Source organism: Mauremys mutica, chromosome 6 (assembly GCF_020497125.1).
Source record: "Mauremys mutica isolate MM-2020 ecotype Southern chromosome 6, ASM2049712v1, whole genome shotgun sequence".
Taxonomy (NCBI): Eukaryota; Metazoa; Chordata; order Testudines; family Geoemydidae; genus Mauremys; species Mauremys mutica.
Window position 1 is genome coordinate 88,079,721 of NC_059077.1, and position 27,887 is coordinate 88,107,607.

At 43.2% G+C, this 27,887-nt stretch overlaps 1 protein-coding gene across 2 annotated transcripts in view; it reads right to left on the minus strand.

The window, feature by feature from the left end:
* Window positions 1-27,887, minus strand: part of RCL1 (RNA terminal phosphate cyclase like 1) — a 103,097-nt gene that overhangs the window by 30,328 nt on the left and 44,882 nt on the right. The window contains exons 1-3 of one of the 2 annotated variants that reach the window (XM_045021903.1): window positions 14,018-14,254; window positions 7,097-7,168; window positions 5,329-5,504 (exon numbers count right to left, since the gene is read on the minus strand). In XM_045021903.1, coding sequence (XP_044877838.1) covers window positions 5,329-5,504; window positions 7,097-7,168; window positions 14,018-14,153 — 384 coding nt within the window. In that variant the 5' untranslated portion in view covers window positions 14,154-14,254. Of the gene's footprint in view, window positions 1-5,328; window positions 5,505-7,096; window positions 7,169-14,017; window positions 14,255-27,887 lie in introns of those variants that run through there. The other variant, XM_045021906.1, reaches the window with a different exon arrangement.

Consider the following 27,887-nt stretch of genomic DNA (forward strand, 5'->3'; position numbering starts at 1 on the left):
CCTCTGTCCAGTGGTTACACTTATACAGGTTAGCGTTTGTGACCAAATGTTTCCTCATTTTTCCTTTTATTGTATTAAGAAAGCAAAATCATTTTAAAAAGCTATTCATTTGCCAAGAAACATTTAAAAAACCACCATTTTAATGAGACGACAACAAAAGTAACCCCCAACAATAGGCAATCCTCCTTCTCCTAGACAGCCATTAGTTAAAACTCTCCTCAACATAGTGCCCATCTCTGCTAACACAGATAATGCTGGCATGTTGGCAGAGAGTCAGACTGGTTCCTGCAGCAATAGAAACACAGGAAAACAGGATTTAGAAAACAGAAAAGGACAAAAAGTCAGCAGGGAAAAATTTTGTTTTTATGTTTTTAAGAGGGGATTACAAACAGCTGTTGAATTTAAACAGATTATTGGAGGGGTTGCTTTTTAATTGCTCCCCAGCTAGAACCCTGTATAATCAACTTCATGCCAGTGTGAACAACATTTCAATTATGAAGTCCTGGAACCTGAATCTTATGTTAGCACTCAAGAGCCCAGATGAGGTTAAGGAATTGTTAGGGGTATATATTTTAAAATCAGATTACTGCAGCCACGATACATTTGCAGTACGTCAGGATAATCCCGATCTGTTTTCCTCTTGTTTGAATGTTGTATTGGTGAGATGCCATCTCCTCCACTTCATAAAGAGGCACGTTGCCCATCTGAGTTGTGCAGGGGTATTTTGAGTGGTCTGTAGCTACACCAACTCCAGATGTGAGTTTGGCAAATCTCACAAGATAAGAAGTGGCAGGCCTGGTCAGACCACCATGCAAAATTCAGAGTATTGTAGAGCATAGCCTGGGTGACCCAGGAGAGAGGGTGGGAAGGGAAATTCTGCCATTTCTCTGAATAAACCAACACGGTGTTAGGAGCACTCTGCAGCTAGGGATGCTGTCTTTCTGGCAACATGTAAAACTTAAATAAAACTCTCGGTCATGTCACTTGCAACAGTGGAGGTGTCAATATCTGGGTTCAGCATCCATCCAGTCTGGAACATTTTCCCTGCAGTTCAATTGGCTTTAGTATCCTCCACTTCCTGCCAATGGTTAGACAGTGTTGCTGCCTGCTGCTAAACAGCTGTTTGTTTCACTCCAGTGGTGGATGATGGGTATGTGTGTGCACACAGTCAGAAAGATGCTTTTGCATCCAAGGCATTATGGGCCAGATCCATAGCCCAGGGGAGTCTTTCCACAAGTCCTCCACTTATGGAAGGTATCACCCCTCCTCCCATCTGCTCCACTAGTAGCATCTTCCCTGGCAGGAGGAGGAGTTTCTGCTGTACCCCTTGTCCCCTTGCTTAGGGAAGACTTATTGGATATGGTGAGGTCTTTGGCCCTCCCTTGGAGAGGGAAAAGAAGCCAGGCATCTGCTGCTCCCCTTCCTAGGCCAAGGGAGAAACAGCTAGAGCTCAGCAAGAGGCTGCAGCTCGGGTCAGCAATGGAAGGCAACTGAAAGGTATCAGGAGCGCTCCAGGCCTGACCTGGGCCAACCAATGTGAGGCTAGCAAGAGGCAGGGAGGGAACAAGCCTGGCCCAGGGGAGGTGAACCAGATGAGCAAATGATCCTCATTCTCCTTGTTCACCTGCCCAGTGTAGAGAGCTGGAGGAATCAGCAGGGACTGTTGCAGCTGCTCCTCCGACTCACTTGCTCTGCAGCTGAACTGAGATAGAATGAGTGGGGTTTCCCCTACAGGCCTGACAGTGTAACAGCAGCAACTGCCCTCGCCACAACAGTGACCTTTGGTTAATGTTTTAAGATTTTCTTCACAGCTGTAAAGGCTGGGATCAATGCATTTTGGGGGGTTGATTTTTACAATGAAAGCTTAGATTCTGCAGGTGAGGATGAGATTGGTTTTACACACTTGGGGAAGCTTCCCACTCAGCTCAGGCCAGCCGAACCCAACGTAAAGATGTTAGATCACAAAAAACGATAACATCCCATTGACAACTACAATGGAAAAAGCTTCCTCAATACACAGAGGCTGCTCTCTTTCTTGTCCACATATTAAACTGTGATGGAGAGATTCTCTTCTCATGCTAATTACAGTGGGGGAAAGCATTTTTTAAAAGGAAATTTTAAACTATCTATAATATGTTAAAGTTAATTTGCTCTTTTTAATAAACAGACTGAGTCTTGGAGCCAGACATGCAGATGGATAAACTAGAACACCATTTTTTGGACAAATGTCCACTACAGCTTTTCCACGCACAGCTCCAGGCACCATCTGCTTATAAAATAATCAAAAACCAAGTCCATTTAAGACTAAAACTATACTTACCCACAAAGAAGTCTATTCAGGACAGCATTGAAGCACGTGTTTAAGACCTAGTTGACACACACACAATTGCATTGGTGTGACAAGAGGGGTATTTTAAAATAATTTTATTTAAACAAGTGAAAAACTTGCAGAGACACTCTTAAACCTGGCTTATGCCAGTAAGTTGACCAATGCAAGAGTGTCCATGCAAGGGGTTTGCATGGGTTTAACTAGTACTTGGATTTTTAGACAAACTTTAGTTGAACTGGTGCAATGTCTGTGTACAGACAAGGCCTAAGTCCCGTCTCAACAAGGATGTGTTTTCCTGAATCAGGTCTAAATATTTAGATGTGTGTCAAAGCTTACTTGAAAACAGCATTCAAGTTCGGGTGCTCTTGCCCAGTGAATTCTACAGGGAAGATTTTCTCCATCACAGTTAAAGAGGGGCAATTTAAAATAAAATTGCCTTTGATTTTTTTTTTTAAACATTATTGGTTCGATGAATATCTAAAATAGCAGAAAATGAAAGATGAGAGAAAAACATTTCTTTTTTCAATTTCATTCTGTGCCATTTGACAGCCCGTTGTGTATAACTAGTAACACTCTTTGGAAATTCTCTGATGGAACGTTTTTCCGTCAGAGAATGCCAAATTGTCTAAATTAAAACGTTTTGTGGAGATTGTGACTCTGGCAGAATCGCACAATGTTCCAGGTTTCCTGGCAGCTCACCCGCCTGGCAGCCTGCTGAGAAGCTTGGCCTTTCAGGTTCTTGGCTCTTCAGCAGCAAATCTGGTGTGCCGACAGGGAGCTGAGAACAACTGACTCCCAAAGACCATTGCTCCTCAGTAGATTGGGTCTCCCAGGGTCTGCGGCAGCCCACGAAGTGTACTGTCCCAGACCTGGTACTCCATTCTCCTACACAGAGAAGTTCAATTTTTTTTCCCCATTCCAAATGGGATTTTTTTTTTAAAGATTAAAATCCTCCATGAAATGGAATTACCTTTCTCCACAGAGCAATAATACCCAGTTTTCCATTTCCCCTCCCATTTGTATGGATACTTACAAAGGAACAAGGAAAATAAAACATTTTTTTAAAATAACAAGAAAACGTAGTTGTAAACCATAAATACTGGCTGGGGACTGAAGGGCCAGTCTAACATCTGCAACTGTACTCAGTGCATTTTTAAACTGGTTAGATTTCCAGCTGAAAGCATCCCTTTAATCTAATCACAGGAAGGATGGCAGTCTCCAACGTACATTTGAAAGAAAACACCAGTTCTCTCACAGCCAATAGCTTTTAAACTGACATTACCTCAGCATTTTTACCCATATGTTTTCCTCATCCCTCTTCCATAATAAGACTATTTAGATGGAGCACTGAACTGTCACTAATGCAATTCATGGCAACTGTGGCTAATTTCAAAGAGCCATTTGAACGTTTGTTCTTATTAGCTTCTTTCTGAACAATCAGGCTGTTTCCTTTCTGCAAACTGGCTTGTAACTGTAAGGCAGCTAAGTAAATTATGTACAGCACTTTTGGTTCTATAATTGAATTACTGTTGCATGACCTTTGTTTCAAATGAACTGTGGGCTTCACTTTAGCATCAGTACAATTCTGCACAATGCAAACAACAAGAAGCATTCCTACTTCACAGAAACAGCCCCTCAAAACTTTAGAGACAATTTCCTCTTTTAATAGTACTCTGGAGAATCAACCTCTCTCATCCTTAAGATTAGGAAAAGCAAACTTGTTGGGGGGGACAAATGGCAGGCCCAATGAGAAGCCTAGAAGGATTGCCCAGGAAAGGATGAGAAGCAGCAGCAGCAGCACAGAACTGAAGTCAGAAACTGGGTTAGAAGCTAGTGATGGGACCAGGATGCAGGGGTAGGGGAAGGTGCAGAGCTGGTCTGGAATGAGAAGTGCCATAACTGCAATAATTGGAAGGGAGCAGAAACAGAATGAAACCATTCATGGATATTTTGGCATTAGATGTTCTGTAAACAGTTGTCCTGTATACCTTGCTTTGATTCTTCCATCTTTCACTTTTTCTATTTTTTTGTCCTTTTGCTGTATTTTGGTGTGTCTGTCTTTCAGTGGTCTTTCCCTGTTTGTCTTCAGTGTTACCTCGTCACCCACCAACCCTTATTTCTCGGTGTTGTATTCTCCCTTCTTCCTCACCTTCTGTCATGTTCCCCTGCTCGTGTCTGCTCTACTTCCCTTTGTTATATTATCTTTCCCTCTTGGTTTTTCCTTGCATTTCTTTCTAAATCAGTAGAAGTCAGGCAATGAGGCACTTATGAAATCTCACTTGGTGCCTATCTGCATATTTAAAATCTGGCCCTATGATCTTGTCACAGGGGGCACACACAACCCTAAAACTCTGACTGCCAGAAATCAGGAGGGGAAAACAAGGATGGATCACTCCAACTGACTTGTTCTTTACACTCCCCCTGAAGTTCTGATTCTGGCCTCTGTGGGACACAGGATACCGGGCTAGACCATGGTCTCACCCAGTATGGCAGCACTTATGTTCTTATGGTCTTGGAAAGAGCTGTTGATCCCAGCAAGGGGATAAAAGAACTGTGGAGTGGGGGAAAGACTTATTTTGATTTATGCTAATAGCTGAACTAAGATATTGCTTAAATAAACCAGACACCCTCCCCCCCGCTCCCAAAAGGGGGGATAGTTGACTTGCAACTGGCTGGGTGTAGTTTTTGAGAAGCCCCCAAAAGGGAAAACTAGGGCAGTTGCAGGGTGTGATTCTGGATCAGTAAAACCCTGGTACAGATCTAAAAAGTCTCTTCCATTTCTAGCTTCTCTGATCCCAATTCTGTTTTGTCTAAATGCTGAAGGAGAATACACTGACTGAGATGTGGTGTTTACTTCCTGATTAATCTGATGGCTCCCGAGACATAACGTAGTATAGCGTGTGGTGAAACCTACTTAAAAATACAGTGGGGGTTTCTGTCGATGGGGGAGGAAAGAAGAAAAGAGTTGTCAGGGCACTTAATGACGTTTCGTTACTTACTGAAGGGTCTACTTGATCGTTTGTTACTCCCCTGAGGACGATTCTTAATGGATGTTTCATGAAAGGCGCCAAGCAGAGCAGACTTTCCAAATAATAGCCAATACTACGATGGGGACTGCAGTCGTGTTCCAACACCCCCCCGTACAGAAGGCCAGGCTGATAATATAGGGTGGTACCTTTAGAGAGCAAAAAAAAAAAACAACAACAAGTGTCATTACCACACTAGGAACTAAGGAAGGGTAACACTCTGATACACAATGATGTCCACAGTGGGTCAACTCCTGGAAGAGAGGAATTTACAACAGGGGCGGGCAGCAATTCCCATGCACTCCTCTCAACCCCACTTACCTCAGCAACTCACTCTGCAGCTCCGGGCACTCCAGGATGGAGGAATAGGATGGGCATGTTTTAACATGGTGTATCCGTTTTACCCATAAACCAAGGGATCTATCTATTACCATCATCAAGATCAATGAACACTACACTAGCGGCTTTCACCTTCCAAGGCAGCTGAGTTATTACTGGCCCAGTGGGACAGGCCAATCTCAGCATGGAGTTCATGCTGGTAGGTCAGCTGCCTTACTGATTCTGTGCAGGCCTGATTCTGTGCAAGCATAGTTCACACTGTAGTCCAGGAGTCGGCAACCTTTCAGAAGTGGTGTGCCGAGTCTTCATTTATTCACTCTAATTTAAGGTTTTGCGTGCCAGTAATACATTTAAACCTTTTTAGAAGATCTCTTTCTATAAGTCTATAATATATAACTAAACTATTGTTGTATGTAAAGTAAATAAGGTTTCAGAATGTTTAAGAAGCTTCATTTAAAATTAAATTAAAATGCAGAGCCCCCTGGACTGGTGGCCAGGACCCAGGCAGTGTAAGTGCCACTGAAAATCAGCTCGTGTGCCGCCTTCGGCACCCGTGCCATAGGTTGCCTACCCCTGCTGTAGTCAATAGGAACTAATATGGCAAGACTGACCCAGAGGTCTAGTAGCTGCCCCTGCAAAAGCAAGAAGAGGGCAAGGACTCCTTTATATGAGACATAAAACCAAAAGAGTGATGCTTGTATCTCATTTGCTCCCATACTGGGCATAAGGTCAGTACTAACTCGGGGCTTCCCTACATTAGAGATTTCTGTACCTGTGCACGTGCATCAATGCAGGTGCCCTAGACGGATGTTAAATTGGGCTTACACTGGCGCAACTTACCCTTCTGGGGGAGGAAGCGGAAACTGCACTGTAGCCTTTATTTTTATTTAAAGTTAATTTTAGTTATGTTATATTACATCATCAAGGGTTCACCTTGGGTGGCTACAGTCTTGAGTTAAACAGTCTCATCTCATCTCAACTAAAATCACTAGCAACAGCACCCATGTAGTATCTATGCTGGGGTAACTACACCAGTGCAGCAATTCCTAATGCAGGCAACCCATCAGAAGGACTACAACCACCTAGTGAATCATTGCCACTAATTCAAGTTGACACACAAACCAAGAATTCCCCTCCCAGAAAATTCCAAGTTATGACTGATTCATATTTCTCTGAGCCACAGCATTATAGCGGAAAGCAAACTTAATGGAACGTGAATCACTGTTTTAGAACTTCCTGGCTTTGGCTCGTTCTGACTCATCTCAGAGCATTTGTGTATTTAACACTTGGTCCTCTGGAAACAGACCACCATCTAATCTGTCTATGTCCAGCAAGCAGGTCCCTTCTCCCAGCTCCAAGTGACATACCATGGAAGAAAGGAACAGAGAAGAAGAGAGTTTACCTGTTTGGTTTATCTCAATCCTAGAGCCATTGGTCACTTTGTCAATCAGTCGTATAAAACTTGCTTCAAAATCTGTTGGGGGTGGAAAAAGGATTGATTTTAAATTCTTTTAGTTAGGAAGTTATTCCTGGAAAAGTATTCAGCCTTCACGAGACACATGTTGATAAAGCTTTCTCTCCTCTCAGTACCCCTGGGAGGAAGAAGGTAGAAGGCAGGCTACTATTACTCCCAATTTTAGATATGAGGAAACAGAGGCACAGAAAAGTTGAGTGAAGTCAGCATCAGGGTTGGGACTAGAACTCAAGAGTTCACTGCTACTTGGAGGTAAGGCCCTCCTCTCTCTTTCTGCATATGGACACTGGTAAGAGAAATATTCCTAATATGTTTATCAAATCTAATAGCTGGGATGTTCTCCCAGTACAGGCATAACTCTGAATTTACACAAAATCGCCAGTGAACCCTCTTTCATTAAGACTCCATGGAAAAGACACTGGAAAATGCTTAGAGCAAAACAAGAGTACACGTGTCCATGTGGAGTGAGTGGGAAAGGGGAGTCCAGGCAGCTGAGCAGCTTTTTTACACTCATCATTTCACTGTTACCTGGGCCTCCTCCACTCTTCACTAGTTTGTTGTCTCCCAATTTATACTTCGACGGCAAGCTATTTGGGGCAATGGCCATCTCTGCATTACATGTACAGGTACAACGTCTAACACAATGGGGCCCTGACCAGGACACTTATGTGCTACAAGTTAATAATAACAACCACCAGTTTTTTCCTGTAATTATAAGTTATCTTTTTAAAGGATTTTTAAGCCTTTTGTTACAGAAGATGACTTCAAAATGCAAAGTGCTGCTGCTAAAGAGCTGTTAAACAGACACCATCAACATGCAGGTCTGGAAAGTTTTTTATCTGCTGTTTCTACAAACACCTGAAGTGACAATAATAAAGATTATAGAAAAATATTTATTTTTCCCACCTACTTCCCATTTGTTTACTGTGTGCATTACAGCACTTTGGGCAGACTTAGTTGCTCAATTTCCCATTTATGGACTCTCTTAAACAGTAACAAGGAAGAAAGAAGTAAGTGAATATAGCCAATCCACCCCATATGAAGGGAGACTCAGTAGCAAGTGCAGAACCTGAAACTATGTTGAATTTAAACTTAAAATCCAGTCAGTTTGAAAAAGTAAAAGCATCCTCTTAATTGTGAGCAGGCTGTACAATTCTAGCTCATAAGTTATTAAATTATTATAGCTCCTTTTTAAACTGTGACCATATTTTGCTTTTTACTGAATTATTTCATCCACTGATCAAAGTGGTTGCATAAACCATTAACTATTTGCCACAACTACTGTTCCAGTTATTCACTATTCATTAATCAATATTTACATGCTGTAGATGGTTGCTGTCACATGGTGTTGGTTCCACTCTCAGCTTTGATGACTCCTACATTCACAAAGCTTTCAAGATGGCACTGTGATGATTTCCAGGGCGAATGTGTGTTACGTGAATATTTACAACCTTTTCTGAGAACAGCCTTGCAGACAAGATTTCACTTGCACAAATATTCAGTCATGAAAATCAAATAAAAGGGATTGCAAATACCAATGCAAATTCACTGTTTTTCATTTGAACACTTTTCTTGCATTAGTCACAATTCAAGTATTAATCCACCTTGGCAATCAATCAATCAATCAATCAAAGCTGTATTTTGTTAAAAGGAGTGGTAAAATCTACGTATTCTACCTCAGTGGTTCTCAACCAGGGATCTGGGGGGCTGTGAGCAGGTTTCAGGGGGTCCACCAAGTAGGGCTGGCATTAGACTTGCTGGGGCTCAGGGCAGAAAGCTGAAGCCCCATCTCATGGGGCTAAGGCCTGAGGCCCCAAGCCCCAGGGCTGAAGCTGAAGCCTGAGCAACTTAGCCTCATGGGGCCCCTGTGGCATGAGGCCATGGGCAGTTGTCCGGCTTGCTACCCATTAACGCTGGTCCTGGCTTTTATATGCAGAAAAATAGCTATGGCACAAGTGGGCTGGGGGGTTTTTATAGGGGGGGGCTCAGAAAGAAAAAGGTTAAGAACCCCTGCTCTACCTCCCACCAACCATCTGACTGGGGCAATGAAATAGTTAAATAGTATCATAGCATTCAACCTAAGTACTAATATTTGAGAATTTGGTGGTTTTGACAGATACTGTTGGGGCTGGGACTTAGGTGGCTGGGTACAATGGTTGGAGCAGGAGTCAAGCCAAGGATCAGATCCGGTGACCAGGGGCAAGGATCAGGAGCAAGGCAAGGAAGCCAGGCAAGACCAATGTAGCAACCAGGTAGCGCCCAGTTGTGCCGACAACTTCCTGGGCCTCTCTTTGGGTTTAAATAGTTAGTCCAGACCAATCAGAGGTCCTGGTGTTCCTCCAATCAGGACCCAGAAAGGCCTCTGAGAGGAGCTTCAGGTTTCATGATGTCTCCATGCAGTCAGTCAGTAGTGAGCTGCTGAATGGGAGTAGGGAGCCAACAGCTGACTGGAAACTGAACTGACCCAGATTTAAGACCTGTTGGTCATGACAGGTACAGCCTTAAAACCACCCTGTAGACTGAAGTTTTCTACTTGTCAGGCACAGCTGTGCAGGCTTCCCCACACAGTTCTGCTCATGTACTTGAACGCTGACAGAAGATGAACTGAGTTTTTGGGAGAGGGAGTGGCTTACTCTTGATGACCATTCATTGAGCAAGGGTGTTAACTAGCACAACTATGATGGTGTCTATTGTAATTTCCACCCAGAACTAGACTGAAAAACTCTCCAGAAAACTAATTTCTCAGGAACCGTACATGCAAAGAAATCCTAAGACACTCAACTGGAATTAGATTTTTTAAAAATGCATTTCTACAGTGCCATAGATGTGCATAGTGCTGTACAAGAATGGAGATGGGTTCCTGCCCATAACAGCTCAGGGTTCTCTCTTAAAGCTACACACATTGGGGGAAGCTTTTTGAAATCTTTAGTAGATGGATTTATTTCCATTATCTTTGCAGCTAGCTGCAGCTATTTGGCCAGAGGGAAGATGACAGCAAAGAGTGAAAGAGGACCAATTAAAACTGTTGAGAATGGGAGGCAGAGGCACAGCTTGAACAAGCAATAGGCATGCAGGACTAAGTGCTGACACCAGCAGTCAATGAGTGGGACCATCTGATCCAGAATCTGAATGGTTCCTGGAGCACCCAGTCCTGTTTAGAGGCAAGCCATCCCTAGATCTGGCAATTCTAGTGAGTAAGCGCTCAGAGTGGTAGCCGTGTTAGTCTGTATCAGCAAAAAGAACGAGGTGTCCTTGTGGCACCTTAGAGACTAACAAATTTATTTGGGCATAAGCTTTCGTGGGCTAAAACCCACTTCATTGGATGCAAGCACTGGAAAATACAGTAGGAAGAGATATATACACAGAGAACATGAAAAAATGGGTGTTGTCATACCAACTATAACAAGATTAATCAACTAAGGTGGGCTCTTATCAGCAGGAGAAAAAAAAACTTTTGTAGTGATAATCACGATGGCCCATTTCCAACAGTTGACAAGAAGGTGTGAGTAACAGTAGGGGGAAAATTAGCATGGGGGGATAGTTTTTACTTTGTGTAATGACCCATCCACTCCCAGTCTTTATTCAAGGCTAATTTAATGATGTCCAGTTTGCAAATTAATGCCAGTTCTGCAGTTTCTCATTGGAGTCTGTTTTTGAAGTTTTTTTGTTGGAGTATTGCGACTTTTAGGTCTGTAATTGAGTGACCAGGGAGGTTGAAGTGTTCTCTGACTGATTTTTTAATGTTATAATTCTTGACGTCTGCTTTGTGTCCAGTTATTCTTTTGCGTAGAGACTGTCCGGTTTGGCCAATGTACATGGCAGAGAGGCATTGGTAGATGTGCAGGTAAACAAGCCTCTGATGGTGTGGCTGATGTGATTAGGTCCTATGATGGTGTCCCTTGAATAGATATGTGGACAGAGTTGGCAACGGGCTTTGTTGCAAGGATAGGTTCCTGTCTGTAAGCGAGGACTGGTCTGTCTCCCAAGATCTGTGTACTGTTTAATCAGGGTGTTAGAATCATCCATGCCATTTCACTCTTGGCATATTCTCCCTTTCCTCTACAGTATCAATTGATCTCTCTGCAGCAGCAAAAGCCACAGAACAGACAGAATAATCTTCCATTGCCTACATGGCCAGAGCTAACCAATGGCCCAGAGGAGAGCACAGCGAGATAGAGCGAACAAGGTCACTGGGAGGGGGAACCCCGCTCCAGTTTGGTCTATGAATGAAGATGCTTGGAAGATGACAGGGGATTCTGACAGCAATCTGATGAAGTTTGCCCAACCAAAAGGACTAGTTCATTGGAAGAGGGGGTCAAATGCTACCCCACTGAAGAATGTAAAGGCTTTAAAATTCACTGCACAATCATAGGGAATTCCCCACTTCAAGGCCACCTATGACAATTCTCATGATAAGAAGCGAGACAGAGAAATGGGGGTCCACTGCATCCCATGGAAGCCCTCTGATTCTTTCCCTCTCCCTGTTTTCTCCTGCTTTGTCACCACACAATGCACAGCACCTCTAAAACATCTCTTAGGGTTTGCTTCACTACAAAATTAAGTTGACTTAATTTAGGTAGATCTACAGCCACAGCAGTAACTCAATTGGCTGTTGGTGTTCACACTACGTTCCTTCTGCCAGTGGTGCCAGGAGCACTTGCACTGACTGAAGTAGGGCTGTCAGCCCGATGTGGGGCTCAATTTCACAGCAGGGAGCCTACCAGCCTTTCTTTTCAATTTCACAATTCCAGTTGTGAGGCCTTATTGAGTGAAATTGACAGCCAACAGCCCATGTAAGTAACACAGTGTCTACAAGGACACTGCCTGGTCATAATTACACTGACATAAGCGCTACACCTCTCACAGAGGTGTAGTTATGACGTCAGTGTGGCAGGCCACTTACTTCGGCAGAAGCAGCATTCTAGGGTAGACTATGACATAGTTAGGTTGAGGTAAACTGCCTTCGGTCAACATAACTCTGTAGTGTAGACCAAGCCTTCTTCATCGCCTCTCTAAACTACACAGGCCTGTTCTTTTCCTCACAGGGACCATCCCTCCATGCCTTAAACTGTGTCCATCACCTGACTTTGGTCCCTTTTCTCTCTTCTGTATCTTTTTTGAGTTAAGGGGACCAGAACTGAACACAGTGTTCCAATTGGCAGCCATCCACTGATTTAGGACAGGTCTTTCAAAGAAGCCTAAGGTACCTAGATGCTCTAATTCCAGTGAATTTCAGTTGAAGTAGGACACCTCGGTATTTTAGACTCCTACAAAAAATTCCAGTCTTATTCAATAGCAGTATACTATTTTCTGGATTATTTTATAACTCATTTTAAATACAACTTAATGCTGGGGAGGGTGTTTGAGCACTGCTACACACTGAATGGATGTTTTCCTTGAACTGTGCACAGCAACACCCAGCTCTCTTAACCCAAGGGGTTAAGTTAATTCAGAACTCAGCACTCTCCCTTGGTGTGCAAATAACTGCAGTTCAGCCTGAGAAGTGGCATTGGCAGAAGTCAAGAGGTTTAGATTGAGGAGGAAACCTGCCTGCCAAATAATTTATATTAAGCTCTTTCAGATCAACAGATCAGGAAACTCTGCAAGATAAGAAGCTGCCAAAAATACAGGGCGAGCTATAAGTGTTCATCTTCTATTCCTGGAGAGAAGTCCAAGAGAAGATGCATAAGATTTAAGGGTCAAATTCCTTATATTTGTACTAAATAGAATCATATGGGAGAAATAAACTTTATATGTAAAAATACTGAACACATGATTAAGGGACTTTATATTTCACATCATTAGTAAAATGATTTTGTCACTTACAAGTAGTCATGATGCCTGCATCTATTTCCTGTGACTTACACCGTGTTTCACAGCATCTGCATCTCAATTCACCAATTCGTTAAAACATTTCACAAGGGACTAACTGCAGTGCATGGGGCCAGAGAGAGTACATCCACCAATGCCTCCTGTTACACCGCACCAATAAAGGGACTGGACACATAGCTGGTCCATCCAGATCCACCAGTTCAGAAATGGGCCAGCTTGGCTTGCCAAACCTCACTCCAATGAGGCTGTTAGTAGATTCCTGTAAAAGCAGCAAAGAGTCCTGTGGCACCTTATAGACTAACAGACGTATTGGAGCATGAGCTTTCGTGGGTGAATACCCACTTCGTCGGATGCAGCACAGATTCCTGGACAGTCTTATTTCAAACTTTAAAACAATGTTCACTTTGGGATCTGCAATAAACCTCGGGAACATACTCCTGTTATTAGAAGGTATAGCACTGGGAGAGCAGTTCAATTCAAAGAACTTCACTAGCACAAGGTATGGAATTGCTGCTGATGCATTTTCTTCTCTTTTCTAAGTACTCTTAGGACTCTGTCAAAGGTAGATACAGTACATCAAGCATGCTCTCGGGAAAGGGCTTCACAGTGTAACTCGGGTTACGGCAAGTTCTTTAGGGGAACCAACAACATGGGGTTCAGCTCCTGCTCCAAGAACACCATGCAAATCCCTGACAGCGTGCTGGGGTGGCAGGGACCCATGCTCCCTGTCTGGAGGACGAACCCACATCTGCTCCCCCCTCCCATGCGCGTTATGAACGAAAACAAACCGCACTTCGTATTTAGTGCCTCCTTTAAAAACAACGGCTCCTTCCCCCAGCACCGATCCCAGATTCAGATTGTTTCCATCACACAAACCCGTCCCATCCTCCCCCCCCAAATCACGGCCCCGCCCCGCTCCAAGCCCCCTGCCCCCCTAAAAAAACTCCTCTCCCGCCCCACCCCTCTGCATGCCACCCCCATGCACGCCCTCCCTAGCCCAAGCAAGCCGCACGCTACCTCTGAGGCCGGGGTTCTCCTCCTTCGCCCGGATCTTGCGGATTTTCACCGGTCTCCCGCTCAGCGTGGACAGCACCAGCCGCTGCCGCAAAAAGTTGCACCCCACGTAGCTGAGAGAGTGCGGCTGGCTCGCCATGCCGCCACCGGGCCGCCCCCTGAGCGCTGCTGCGATCGCGGCGCCGCTGAGACCCCGCGGCAGTGCCCAGCGCGCCCACGTGGTTTGGAACAGGAAGACGGAACGCTGAGACATCTGGGTCAAAGGGGAAGGGGGCGGAGCCTCCCCTCCCAGAGGGAGAGGGGGCTGAGTTGGAAAGTCCCTGGTGTGGGTGAGGCTCAGAGCTGGCAGTGGGCAAGATAACAAGAGCAGTGCAGTGGCAATGATAGGGATAGCGGGACGGGTGTTAGTAGCCAGAACAGCAAGAGCCAGACTGGCAGCAGCAACATACCAGTAGTAATAACAGAAGCAACAGCAGGGTTAGGAACAACAGGAAAAGCAGTAATCGGAATACTATGAAAACCGTAGCAAAAATAGCAACAGCAGTAGTCAGAAAACAGCAGCAGAAGCAATAGTAACAGTTAATCTCAGCAATAGCAATAATCATAGCAGTAATGGATCAATACTAGTAATAACAGAGAAGTAGGACTCATAGCCACAGTATTAGTAATAAAGGTCCTGATTCAGGAAAGTTCTGAAGCACATGCTTAACTTTGGGCATACCTAAGTACCCTTCCTAAACAGGGATGTTTTCCTGAATCAAGATCAAAAGCAGTGTAATAATAGTAAAAGCACCAATCTGTAGCCATAATGAACCCTCAAATCAGTCAGATGCAACTACAAATGCAGAATATGAAAAAAAAGCTTAAATTTTGTTTTAATGTATTTAAATCCTTTGTCTGAATTGGTAATAATAAAACAGAATGTACCATTATGTTACATCTTCACAGTAACAAACTAATGTAACATAATCAATGCTACATTATTTTTATTGAGAGTCATTTATCCACATTCTACATTATTATTGCTATCATTACACATTATGGGTTAGATCTTCTCTTATACTCCTGTGGTGGCTACCCAAATCTTGAGTCCAGATACACAGGGGAGGAAGGCACTGTATGCTCACTACTCCCCCTTCTTCCCAAAGTCGGTGGGCAGGCAGGCAAGGATTAGGCTCTGCTCCTAATGTGCCAGCCAACAAAGCTGAGATAGAGTGAGACTGTGGTATAGTATATGTATCATATGACTTTTAAAAACAAAGTTTGTTTTTGTGGATAATCTATACCCAGATGTACAGGCACTCTTCTCAACCTGTGCTTTATATAATTTTAACATTCACTTTAAATACGTAGGCTGCTGGGATGGCCAGCAGCAAACTACTATCTCCTTGAACAAGAGGCTGAGCAGAAGGGATTGTGGCTCCTGAACTACAGTTCCTTTCCTGGAATGCTCCTGGAGCCATGTAGCATTCACCACCCCTTATTTGCAGCTGTCCTTGTGGCACAGTCTAACGTTATTAAAAAATTATCTAATGGCTGCATAGATCTGAATTTGGGTACTAAGCTTGTAAGGCACTAAGGTTAAGATACTGGGAGGGAACGGCTAGTGTCGCTTGCTTGAATTACACTCATGACTGTATTTTTAATAGTAATCATGACAAAGATAGTCTTCAATGGAACTATGTGTCCAGCAAGGTATTGTTCACATGAGTAAAAGTTGCAGTATCAAGACCCCTAATAGTAACATGAGTCTTCTCATGCAGCTATCATTAATATAGGGGAGCAAGTATACTGTCTTCATATGGAACACCCTATTAACAGCAAAAAAACTAAGCTAAAGTAGACAAAATGCAAAACAAACAGGATCTCAAGTTCTCATCATAAAAAGTGAAAGACAAATACAGCCAGAAGGAGTCCTCCAGTGAGGTTCTTTTCAGGGCCAACATCACAAACCCTAGCACTGGGTCAGCTTTCAAGGTGTTGCACCTCAATATTGAGGGAATCTCAGTGACCAAGAGGTATATCCTCCTCCAGTTGGTTATAGAACAAGAAGCACACGTCATCTTACGTCAGGAAACACACTCTACTACTGACACTCAATTATCAATTCCTGGTTTTGCTGTTGTGTCTCATTTCCATCATAGGCAACATAGGATGGCATCCTACATCAGGAAACGTATTCCAGGAACTCTAGTTTAATCATTAGGTCTAAATGATGTAACTGAATGGCAGGCTATAAAAGTGAAGACATTACTCTTTTTGGTGTCTATAAACCTCCATCTGCCAACTGACCAACGCCTCTTCTGTCCACCTTCTCAGGACCTTCAGTTTACTGTGGTGATTTTAATTCACACCATTCCCACTATGGAGTAAGGCTAGAGGAGTGGATGTCAATAGTTGACTTGCAGCTTCTACATGATCCTATTGAACCAAGCAATTAGCCAATATCTGGGGTCTTGAAGGCTTTTTCCAGTAGGAGAAATTGGTGATGGAGCAAGCTATTTCTTTGATCCACTCCTGTTTATTTATAAACAATGTACATAAAGTCCTGTTGCCCTGAGTACAGCAGGAATCAAAGAGCAGGAGACAGTTTCTTTGCTGACAGTTCCAAGCCTCTTTCGGCCAGCACTTTACTATAAAAAATCTCTTTCTAGGCTTTTTTTTCAGGACCATGCTCCCAGTGCTTGGTCTGGCTGTCTCCTTGGATTTTTGCTGCTTCTCTGTCAGCTTCTCTGGGAGTTTCTGCCGTTTCTCTTTGCACACACAAGCATAGTTCCACCTCAGCAATACCCAACCTCCTCTGCTCATGTAGCTTGGAGTTGGACTGCTGAACAGTGTTGAATGTGTTTTGAATGGTAGCTTCTATTGTGTCAGCTATCTCATTCCAGAAAGAATGAGGAGTACTTGTGGCACCTTAGAGACTAACAAATTTATTTGAGCATAAGCTTTCGTGGGCTAAAACCCACTTCATCGGATGCACGCAGTGGAAAATACAGTACGAAGATATATATATATGCACAGAGAACATGAAATAATGGGTGTTGCCATACCAACTGTAACGAGAGTAATCGATTAAGGTGGGCTATTATCAGCAAGAGAAAAAAAACTTTTGTACTGATAATCAGGATGACCCATTTCCAACAGTTGACAAGAAGTGTGAGTAATTGTTTCTTACATTTTGAAGGGCAGCTGTTTACACCCACCACTTTCAGTGAGGTTTCACCCAACTCCCAGCATGACAATAACATACCAAAAAGTTTATTTTCTAAAAATGTAATGACCATCTTTACTGATACTGATTAGTTACTTACTCTTCAAATAGTTCCTTGCCCACCACCAAAAGTTTCCTCTTGAGTTATTGAATCTGCCAACCTCAAACTCTCAAACCAACTCCTCAAAATGAAGAAAAAGCAGCAGCCAAAAAATGAGCAACAGACAAGGCAAAGTCCGGATAATAATACTTACCCACCTCTCAAGAGTCTTGTGAAGCTAAATTAATTAATATTTGTAAGGTACTTTGGGATCCTCAGTACTATTATACAAGTATTTAACAAACTCATGGCTTGTAGAAGGATACATCAAAAGAGAGACAGAGCCTCATGAGTATACAAAAGCAGCTCTTAAGGCTTAATTACATTCCAAACAAAACTGACCAACAGAACTGCTCCTTAAACTGCAGGATGTGTTTCAAAAAGGAAGAGTTGGTGGAGCATGTATTGACTCCCTGAAAGAGCCTGGCTGGGAGAGAATATATGAACAGACACAATGAGATTGCCAAGCATCTGCATTGGAACCTCTGTGGCAGGTATGAAGTTAAACCAATGATGCAGTATTACAACCACCAAATTGAAAGTACTCTAGAGAATGAAGAGGCTAAGATTTTAAAGAATCTGGCAATTGTCACAGACTGAACAGTGCAGGCAAACAGGTCAGACATAGTCATTATAGAAAAGAAGACAAACAAGACCATGGTAATACCATACCAGCAGATAGACACATAAAAAAAGAAACACGAAGAGAAAATGGCAAAGTATGAAGAACTCTATCATGAAGAGGAATGATTATGGAAAACTGGAACAAAGATGTCCCTAGTGATTTTATTGGAGTACTTGGAACTATCCCTATGGGTACAAATGAGCAGCTCAGGAACACGTTAGGAGTGCAAGACATCACAATCAGTGACCCCCAGAGGACAGCAGTCTTAGGCACTGTGAGAATTTTAAGGAAAATCAAAGGAGAATAAGTGCATTTGAGCACATAAAATGCAGGAATTCTGCAGAGGGTTTATCTACCCAACCTATGAAGTCAGTTCATGGTCATGGGGGATAAATTTTAGACAGTAGCTTTCTCCTTTTATGCTTAAAGATTTTGTATGTTGTGAAGGCTATTTGTTCAAAAAAATCCCTATGATATAATACAGAGGGATAATAATATTATTAATAATAACTAACTACAACTATCCGTAAAATGGAGATAATAATCCTTGCGATGCAGGAATGCTATAAAAATTTATTAATGTTTGTAAGTATCCTGTAGATGAAAATCACTGTGTATACTAATTACTAACTCTTAATTCTATATCTGACTCCATATGTGTGTGTTTGGTGTTTGTGTGGTATGTGGCCATAGACGTTAACAGTCCTTAGTAGCACTGTTATGTTATGCTGTGTCACTGAGTGATTTCATTTCTCTGAAACCCTTCAGCTCTGTATTTATTGACATGTAAATAATTCAAATCCTAGAGTGAAATGCGGTATAAGGAACTGGATACTGTCCCAAGGCAAGACTAAATCTGCTTCTGGATGGCATTTTCCTTCAGGCAGCGCTATCTTTTTAGTAATTTGTCATTGGCTGCCTTGCTCTGCTGAAATATCCTGTCAACTGAAGGAAAATTAAAGCAGAAAGGCCAGCCTGGTTTGGGAGCACTGGTCTGATTCCTGGTCCTGCAGTTAATTTCTTTGGTAGTGCAGGTTTACTTTCTGATATTACTGAGAGCAGAAGTTGGCCCTTGGTCTTCTGGTCTGCATTGATCAGAGCATGGAATACTGTAGAGATAACAGGGTCAATCTGTGGTGTGTGCTTGTGTTTAGAGAAAGTAGTTTCTTGAATCATACAAAAGCAAGCCTGTTACTAATCAAAGAGCAATACTGAGCTCCTTTGAAGGAAAGTCATAACCTGAAGGGCATTAATGGCCATGTAGGGCCCAGAGGACGAGGTGTACCAAGTGGGGTAAAATGGAGGAGGACCCTTAGAGTTCCAACAAAGCAGTGGCCTGGGAGTCAGCACTTTGGTGTACAATTCTCAGCTCTGCATTGATTTGCTGCATGACCATGGGCTAGTTATTCAGCCTGTGTGTGTTTTGCCTCTAAAATGGACAAATTATATACTGATTTTATTTATTATGAATTAAAATGGGCACTTCTATGTGCATCATTAAGTATAAAATGTGTCCACTTCTCAAGTCTCAGGTTGCATCTCCATAACTAAGAACTGCATACAATTTTTGCTACAGTTAACCAGCAGAAATGGAAAGACAAATAAACTATCCCCCAGCACGTACACCTCACACTAGGCAAATGCTTGAGGAAAGAGATGTGACTTGGACCATGCACTGAATGGTAATGCTGAGGAATTGGTTCTTGGTTGTGTTGCAGTCACTTTGTGCTGCTGCTCCACCAACTTCACTGTGGGAGAGCCATGTATGATTCCTAGTCCTGGGGCCAATTTCTTTTCTCAGTTACACCAGCCCCAGCTCAGAGCTCTTGGCTCTATCAGACCAGCACAGAAAGAGCAGTACTGTCCACTGAGAATGAACCGTACCAGCCTCCAGATGTTTAAATCTAGGGACAGTCATCTTGAGTGGGTTTCAGATGATCTCTGCTGGCATAGTGGCCCCACAGTCTTACCTATTTTATAGGAGTATTGTGAGGCTTATTTAAAAGTGCTTTCAGAAATTCAGGTGAAAGATGCTGTAAAAATGAACAGTATCATTCTTTATTTTCCCCACCTGCTTTTCAGTACATGGTCACTTTTAAAATGCTTATATCAATGTGTTATTATATGGTGTGCAAGAAAGCATAAGATCGTGCATCTCTTGAAGACACTATGTTCACTGCAAATCAAACTTCAAGACTCATGCTGCCAACTTTTTGCAGGAAGAAGGAAGCAGTTGAAGCAATACTTAAAATGTAGAATAATACATGGATTGCTGTGATTCATGTACAAAAATAACAAACAACCCCACAGACACCTCTCCTCACTCATTGTCGGGGGCCAGCGCAGCTAGGACTAGCTGCTGGACTGCTCCCTGATTTCTAGGCAGGCAATGAGCCCAGCTGCACTGGCTTGGAATTGACAGCCAATGGCCACAGAACACTGACTCGCTGCTGGTTTAGCAGCCCTGTTTATAAGCCTGGCCCCTGCAACACATCAGTGGTTGCTCAATGTGCACCTTGTTTCTGTCTCCAGCTCCCTCTGGCTTCAATCCCTAGCTCTGCCTGTGGCTTATGACTGGTTGACGCTCTGGCATTTGGCTTCTGTCTCTGGTACTGACTGTTGGCTTGTTCCTGGACTTTACCCCCCTTGAACCCAGCTCCAATTAGTATGCTGAACTCTTGTTTCAACCACTAGGCATGACTGCCTGCAGCCCAGCTGGCTCCACTCATGAGTGCAGTATGGAACTAGGCACCTTAGAAATATGTTACACAACTCTCCAATCAGATTTGCAGGCACAATATTTCACTTTGAAACCAAACCAATCACCACTGCTAGAGAAGAAGTTTCTTATTGCTTCAGTGATGTGGAGTAAAAAATTAATGAAGTAGTGTTGCCAACTCTCATGATTTTATTGCAAGTCTCATGATATCTGGTGTTTTTCTTAAAGCCCCAGCTCCTGGAATCAACTGATTAGGTGAAAATCTCAGCTTTCATTTTCAAAAATAAGTTTCTACCTGCTGTGGCTCTGGAGAGAAGCTGAGTTTAACCTAGAAAGTCAGAAACCAGAAGGTAAATAGAAAGATCCCTAAGCATATATATATAAAGCCAGCCTTGTGGTGGTCTTTTGTTTTGTTTTGTTTTTAAGCCTGATTCATGATTTGTGAATGCTTAGGGCTGGCAATATTTTCAGCAGGGAAAATAATGCCACCAGAGCAAGATGTAAAGTAGCTTTGTCCGTATGGAGCAGAAGAGGTGAAGCTGCAGTGTGAGGAGAAGGGTGGTGCAGAAACAGGAGTGGTAGGATCGGAGGGGGAGAAGAAGCAGTGTATTCAGACAAATAAAAAGACAAACTAATTTTGAATAACAGTACTATAATTATTTCCAAAGGGTGCTAGTGATATCATAAATCACAAGAGTGAAGCTTAATTGGTTGGTGCAGTCACCAGAACTTCTTGAACAGAATTATGAGGCTATCTATATTTATAATTGTAATTTATCATTCACTGTCTATATTTATTTAGGTAGAAAAGTTACTCCTGGAGGTGATATGCTACAAAATGGCTTTACATTGTAGAAGTTGGGAAGGATCTATGAACTAGGTAATGTAACCAATATTAGCTTTCACTTAATGTAATAATGATTTATTATTTATTAGTTGTATTGCAGTACATGCCAAGCACACTAGATGTAGGCAGGCAGGCTCAGACCATCAGGATCCAAGTGTGGAGGGGCTTAGTGTGGGGAGATCCAGGTGTGTTTCTGGGTGGAGCAATCTCGGTGCCGGAGGGATCCGGATGAACAGGGGCTCGTTGGGGGGGGGGCGGGATGTGCAGGGGCAATGAGACTCTGCAAGGGGGTCCAGGTGAAGATGGTTGGGGCTCATTGGGGGAGTCTGGGTGTGGAGGGCTCAGCAGGGGGGTCTGGGTGCTGGATTGGTGTGGCTCAGTGGGGTGTGGGTCTGGGTGCGGGGGGCTTGTTGGAGTGGTCCAGGTGCAGGTGGGGTGGGCTTGTTGGGGTGGGGGATCAGTTGTGGGGGGGCAGTCTGGGTGCAGCAGTGGGGTCTGGATGCAGGGAGGTGGGGCTCAGTGGGGGTTCTGGGTTCAGAGGGGCTCCAGATGCAGAGGGTGAGTCTTGTTGGAGTGTGGGTTCAGGTGCAGGGGCTTGGTGCAGGGGGTGAGGTTTGATGGGGTGATCTGTTTATGAGGCAGGTCCAGATGAACGGGGGTTGGGTGGACGGGGGAGCAGCTCCCCATACAGTGACCCTTCCCACCACAGCTGAGGAGCGATGGAGGCAGGAAGCGTAAGGGTGCGGAGCTTCCTGCAGCCGGAGAGATTTCTGGGGGTGGATCTGACCTAGCCCTGCATGCTCCTTGCAGGGGAAGAGGAAGTCCCGTCCTTCCAGCCTAGCCGGGACTAGCAGCTGGGTAGAAGCCACTGGCCAGGGCGTCCCCGGCCCTTCCCCCCAGTGATTTACCTTTCTGCTGGATGCTCCTGGCACCTGAAATTATGCACCCACACTGCTGGGGAGCGGTGCATGACCACTCTTGCAGCTTCCCTGTGCTTTGCCATCAGAAAGTAATCTGTGGGGGACATGAATTCTGCGCATGCGCAGGGGCGCAGAATTCTCCCAGAAGTAAACTTATTTAGGTGGCTCAATGTGGATTTAGCAGCCTTATTTTAGGCACCCAGTTTTAAAACTCTTGACCTTAGTTTTCGAATGTGTATATGTATATATATATATACATCTTGAATATAAACAAATGTATGGTACTATAGCAGCTTTAAACATTTTAATTATCCTTTTCACATTAATTGTTGTGCTCTATAGAAGATTTGAATGCAGCATAAGTGTTCAAAATCAGAACTGTTCTGCATTTTTCAGAATGAGCAGTAGCAACCTATGTGTGTCTTTACAACTTGTTTAGCTGCACACATCTTTATAACAATGAGACCAGTGTTCTACAATAAATGATCTAAAACAATGAAATAACTCAATTGTGATGTGGAGTGTTTTGGACCACTGTTGTAAAATGTGCTAGTATTTTATTGAGAAGGTTCATTCATGCTTCCTTTCCTCCACTCCTTTCCTTTCACTCACCCCATTCTCTACATACGTGGTACACTTTCTGTCTCTCTCACACACACATGCTCTGGCTTTATCTAAACTGGAAATGGATCTATATCTGACATCCAATGCCACACCTCTGATCTTTCTCAGACATGGTTGAACACAATTTTAATGCTGTTTTAGATAAGGTCAAGCCAAATTCCACACCTAATGCAGAGAGCATTGTGGTTCCTCATTCTAGCAGGGACATAGGCACTGACTCTGTGGGTGCTCCAGAGCTGCAGCACCCACAGGGAAAAATTAGTGGGTGCTCTGCACCCACCGGCGGCCAAGTTCCCCTCCTCACCTGCCCCACCTCCTCCTCCCCTCTGAGCGTGCCATGTTCCCGCTTCTCCGCCTACCTCCCAGTGCTTCCCGCCTGGCTGCCACCAAACAGCTGTTTGGTGGCATTAGCATGCTTCGGGGGTGTGTGTGTGGAGCAGGAACATGGTGCACTCAGGGGAGTAGGAAGGGAAGAGGTGGGACCGAGGTGGGGATTTTGGGAAGGAGTTGGAATGGGGGTGGGGAAGGGGTGGAGTGGGGGCAGAGATGGTGGTCGAGCACCCCCGGGAAAGAGGGGAAGTCGGCGCCTATGAGCAGGGATGATCACGCTAGATGCTGACTACAATTTGACCCTATCCACTTCCGCAGCTACACTGTGTTCATCAAGGGGACTGATGTGTAATATGACTCAATTTCTCCTGTAGATGGGGCTAAAAAGGTAATAATTGGAGATATACCAATCTCCTAGAACTGGAAAGGACCTTGAAAGGTCATTGAGTCCAGCCCCCTGCCTTCACTAGCAGGACCAATTTTTTGCCCCAGATCCCTAAGTGGCCTCCTCAAGGATTGAACTCACAACCCTGGGTTTAGCCGGCCAATGCTCAAACCACAGAGCTATCCCTCCCCCCTGCTCTCTTATTCTCTCCACTGTGACTAATGTTAATTTATTTCTTTATGGGAAAGTCCTATAGAATTTAAGTTCTATACAAATGTAATAAGATTCTAGAGAAATTACTGTAAACACCTACAGAATTTAATAGAGACTATCTTCTCCATATGTCTTTCTTTAACAGTCCTACAGGAGTATTTAGCAGCATAGACAATACAGCCCCACGGGGAGGGGGACTAGAAAGCATTAAACCACCTTTGCACATCTGGACTCTGGGCTGCCCGGAAGCCAGAGTGGCCCCTAACATAAATTAGAACAGCCCTGGTGGCTTCTCTAATTTACAGTGGCTTTTTGAGGCTCTTCTACTGGCCGCTTCACAGTCTGGAGCAGCTCAGACTCTCTGGCGTGCAGAGCACTGCAGTGGTCTCTCCTCCTACTCATGACTCACCCCATTCCATCCCCACCTCACTGCTGGGATGTCCCCAATCTATGCTGTGGGAAGGGGCAGGAGAAGGCACAGCATAAGGCTGCATATGGTGGCTGTATACTGCTTCTGTACCAGAGGAATTGCCCCTAAATGCTGCTAGAGAAACATATATAGGGGACAGACTGAGGGACAGTATTGGTTCCATTATTCTCCATTAAATTCCATGGAATGTTTCAACAAGAGTGCTCTCCCACATACTGAAACTGACAGGACTTATCAACATTAGAGTTAAAACTGCATTTGCAATAGTTGTGATTAGGACTCACTGTTGTTAGCACAGCTTCTTTGATTAGTGTGCATACTACATACATATTTTTTTCTTATAAAGCCACCTCGTAAGCTACCTCCAGGGATAACATAATTTGACAGTATGGTTCTCAGGATAGAATCCTGGTCCCCACTAATCAGGGAAACTACTGTAACTTCTAAAGAAACCCTGATAACAACAGCAGTGTAAACAGTGTACCAGAGTTTCAACCATGATGTGGAAAGGAACAGCCTATAATGGCTGCTGGAATAGGATGATTATTGAGGCCTGCAGTCTATGCATATCAAGCATTGTAGACTTTACTGCTGTGGCATATTGAAAACTGTCTCACTTAAAGTTAGAGCTTGTAATTTGAAGGGGTTTCTTGGTCCTTCTGTACGCTGGGCTCTGTAAGGAAGCCTGTAATCTGGATCTTGTGCATTAAGTGTGGAGAGAGTTAGCCTACACAAGGTAGGATGAATTGTGCCTTTCTATTTTAGGGTGCAGCCTGCTTTCTCTCTCTCTGTTTTGGGGTTCTTGTGTGTTAGGGTTCTGAATTCTAAGAAATTAGTGTTTGGTGCAACTGTCCAGCAAGAGTATTTTATGTTTTTAATCTAACTTCTATACATGAAACATAAACTGTTTATATGAACATAACTCTATAAATGCATTATGATGCTTTTAAAAGACACTCTCATATATTGTAACTGCATAATGCTTTTTCTTACATATTTAATTTTTCTCACTTTGGTTCCAAAATGTAGGTTTAATATCCTTACAAATCATAAACTTTCTGAGTGGCTTGTGATCAGCCTAACGCCAACTCTGCTTTCCCCTCATCCACTTTGCTGGATGAAAGCTCATGAAAAGTTTGAAGTGAGATTTCTGCAGAGTTAATCTTTCCTTTCCCCTCTATGCTGGCTCCTGCTAATCATTTTCACCTGTTCAGTCATACATTTGTTACTGAACTGAGAAGAGTTTCAAGTCTATATCTTAAAAGCATCACAGTACACGCACAACAAAGCCTCTTATCTGCCTGACAAAGCTCTCTTTGAGGAGGGGAAAAATCAGTGCCAGAGATGTGCTGGCTTCTTACCCAGAGAATCCTTACCAGATAACTGATGCTAAACCACAAGTGGTGAATGGGTAAATAACAAAATGGGTAAAAAACAAAATAACAAGTCTTGACTCAGAGTCTAGTGCAGTTCGGCTATATAAATAGGGATCTTTAGCACATATTTTGGGCCTAATATGCCACATAGTACCCAGAGCCTTGGTCATCAGGGTCTGACAACAATGGTTCCGTTGGAGCAAACAAATATGCTGGATGAAGTCTGCATACGTACATTACCTCACAAGTATACTTTGTAGCATTTAGCTCCTCAAGTATATTACAGTGAGAGCTGGTTGAACAATATTTGAGGGAACATTTGTCCATTGGAAAATGTTGTTTTGTCAAAATAGAAAGGTTTCATAGGAACATTTCCACTTTGACAATTTTCAGACAAAGAATTTCTAACTTTCTCATTTTGACAAGGTTGGAATGTTTTGTTTTGACACCATTTTCTTTCAATTGGGTTGTATTGACTTTTCTATTGCATTTATATTAATTACAATGTAATATTTTGTCTAACTAAGTTATTGTCCCTGCAGTTTAATTTCTGTGATGGACTTTCTGTTTAAAACAATTGTGTAACATTGCTCTCAAATGTTAATTAGCTAAATTAGCAGCCACGTTTCACCCCTTGAGGTGGTTGCATTTCAGGAACTGCCAACAAGAATACTAATTAATGTCAATGCTAATAATGGTTTCTGTGACCTGGACAGCTGTTTACTAGGCACTGGCCCAGGAGCTTCTAACTCATTTCTCAAAAGTCACCTTTCATTTTGATGTTTAAAATTGAAGAGAGAAATGCAAAACACACCCAAAAGTCTGGTTGCAATACAAATAATGTACAGAGTGGTTATTTACTTTGGATCAAAACACATAATTGAAGCCCTAGCATGGTTTAGGTTGTGCAACATACAGAGTGCGCTGTGAGAAGTGTCTTATTTACGTCTCCTTGTCAGGTTGTTACCTTAATCAACATACTCCTGGAAAGGTATAAGAATAAATTTGTTGTGGAATGATCTCTTAAATTAAGTTGGAAGGGGACAGAAGAGAATTCAGAAGATTGCCATTTGGGCAGGAATAAGAAACCAGGTCTTTCTAATATGCAGTTTTAATACTGAAATATAATAATTCATTCCTTAGGTCCATTATTAACTATCAACAAGACAAATCAATCACGCTTTTAGACCATTGTCTACAGTTCAGCTGGATTCTGTCCCGCCATATAGCTGGAGAGTGGGTGAGATAAATGTGACAGGTATTCTGAGAAGCTGAAGAGATTCAAAACAGCCCCTTGTAACAAATATGTAGTTAGTTGCTATTTCCTAACCCCATTTTCCACTACGCTCCATGCAGGGCTACTACTTTAACTCATCTTGAAATACGAAGGCCAATGTTTGCTACTATTTTGTGTTATCACTAAAGATAGACCCACACACAAATCCATGTACTCCATTTCTTAAGGGGGAATAAAGAACAGAATGGCATTCTCTCTTATACATGATTGTGTTATAATATACAAAAATAGAAAGCTCTGTTTCACATATATACATATACACATAATTAAATCAAGGTTGTCGTTTGTCTAGCTCAGTGGTTCTCAACCTTTCCAGATTACTGTGCCCCTTTCAGGAGTCTGAAGCCCGAGCCCTGACCCCAAGCCCTGCTGACTGGGGCTCAAGCATATAACTTAACTTTCGGGGGCCCTGTGGCACGGAGCCCCAGGGGATTGCCTTGCTTGCCATCCTCTATTGCCCGTTCTGCACTTGTGACCCCCCTAAACCTGTCCTGTGACTTCCCTGGGGGTTGTGACCCCCAGGTTGAGAAACACTGATCTAGATGAGTTGACTAATGCCCTGGAAAACTGCTGCGTACTCCCAGGGATATGTGGACCCCTGGTTGAGAACCACTGGCCTATAAGTTTCATTTAAACCCCTCTATTAATAAAAAAAAAAACCTTGAGTATAAAACTACTGATTGTATATAGCGCCACCATGCATGTTTCAATGAGAAGGTCATTCTATTTCTAATGCCTTTGCTGAAGACTTCTATTTATGCTAGAAACTTCTGTATCTAAGGCCTTGTCTACACTG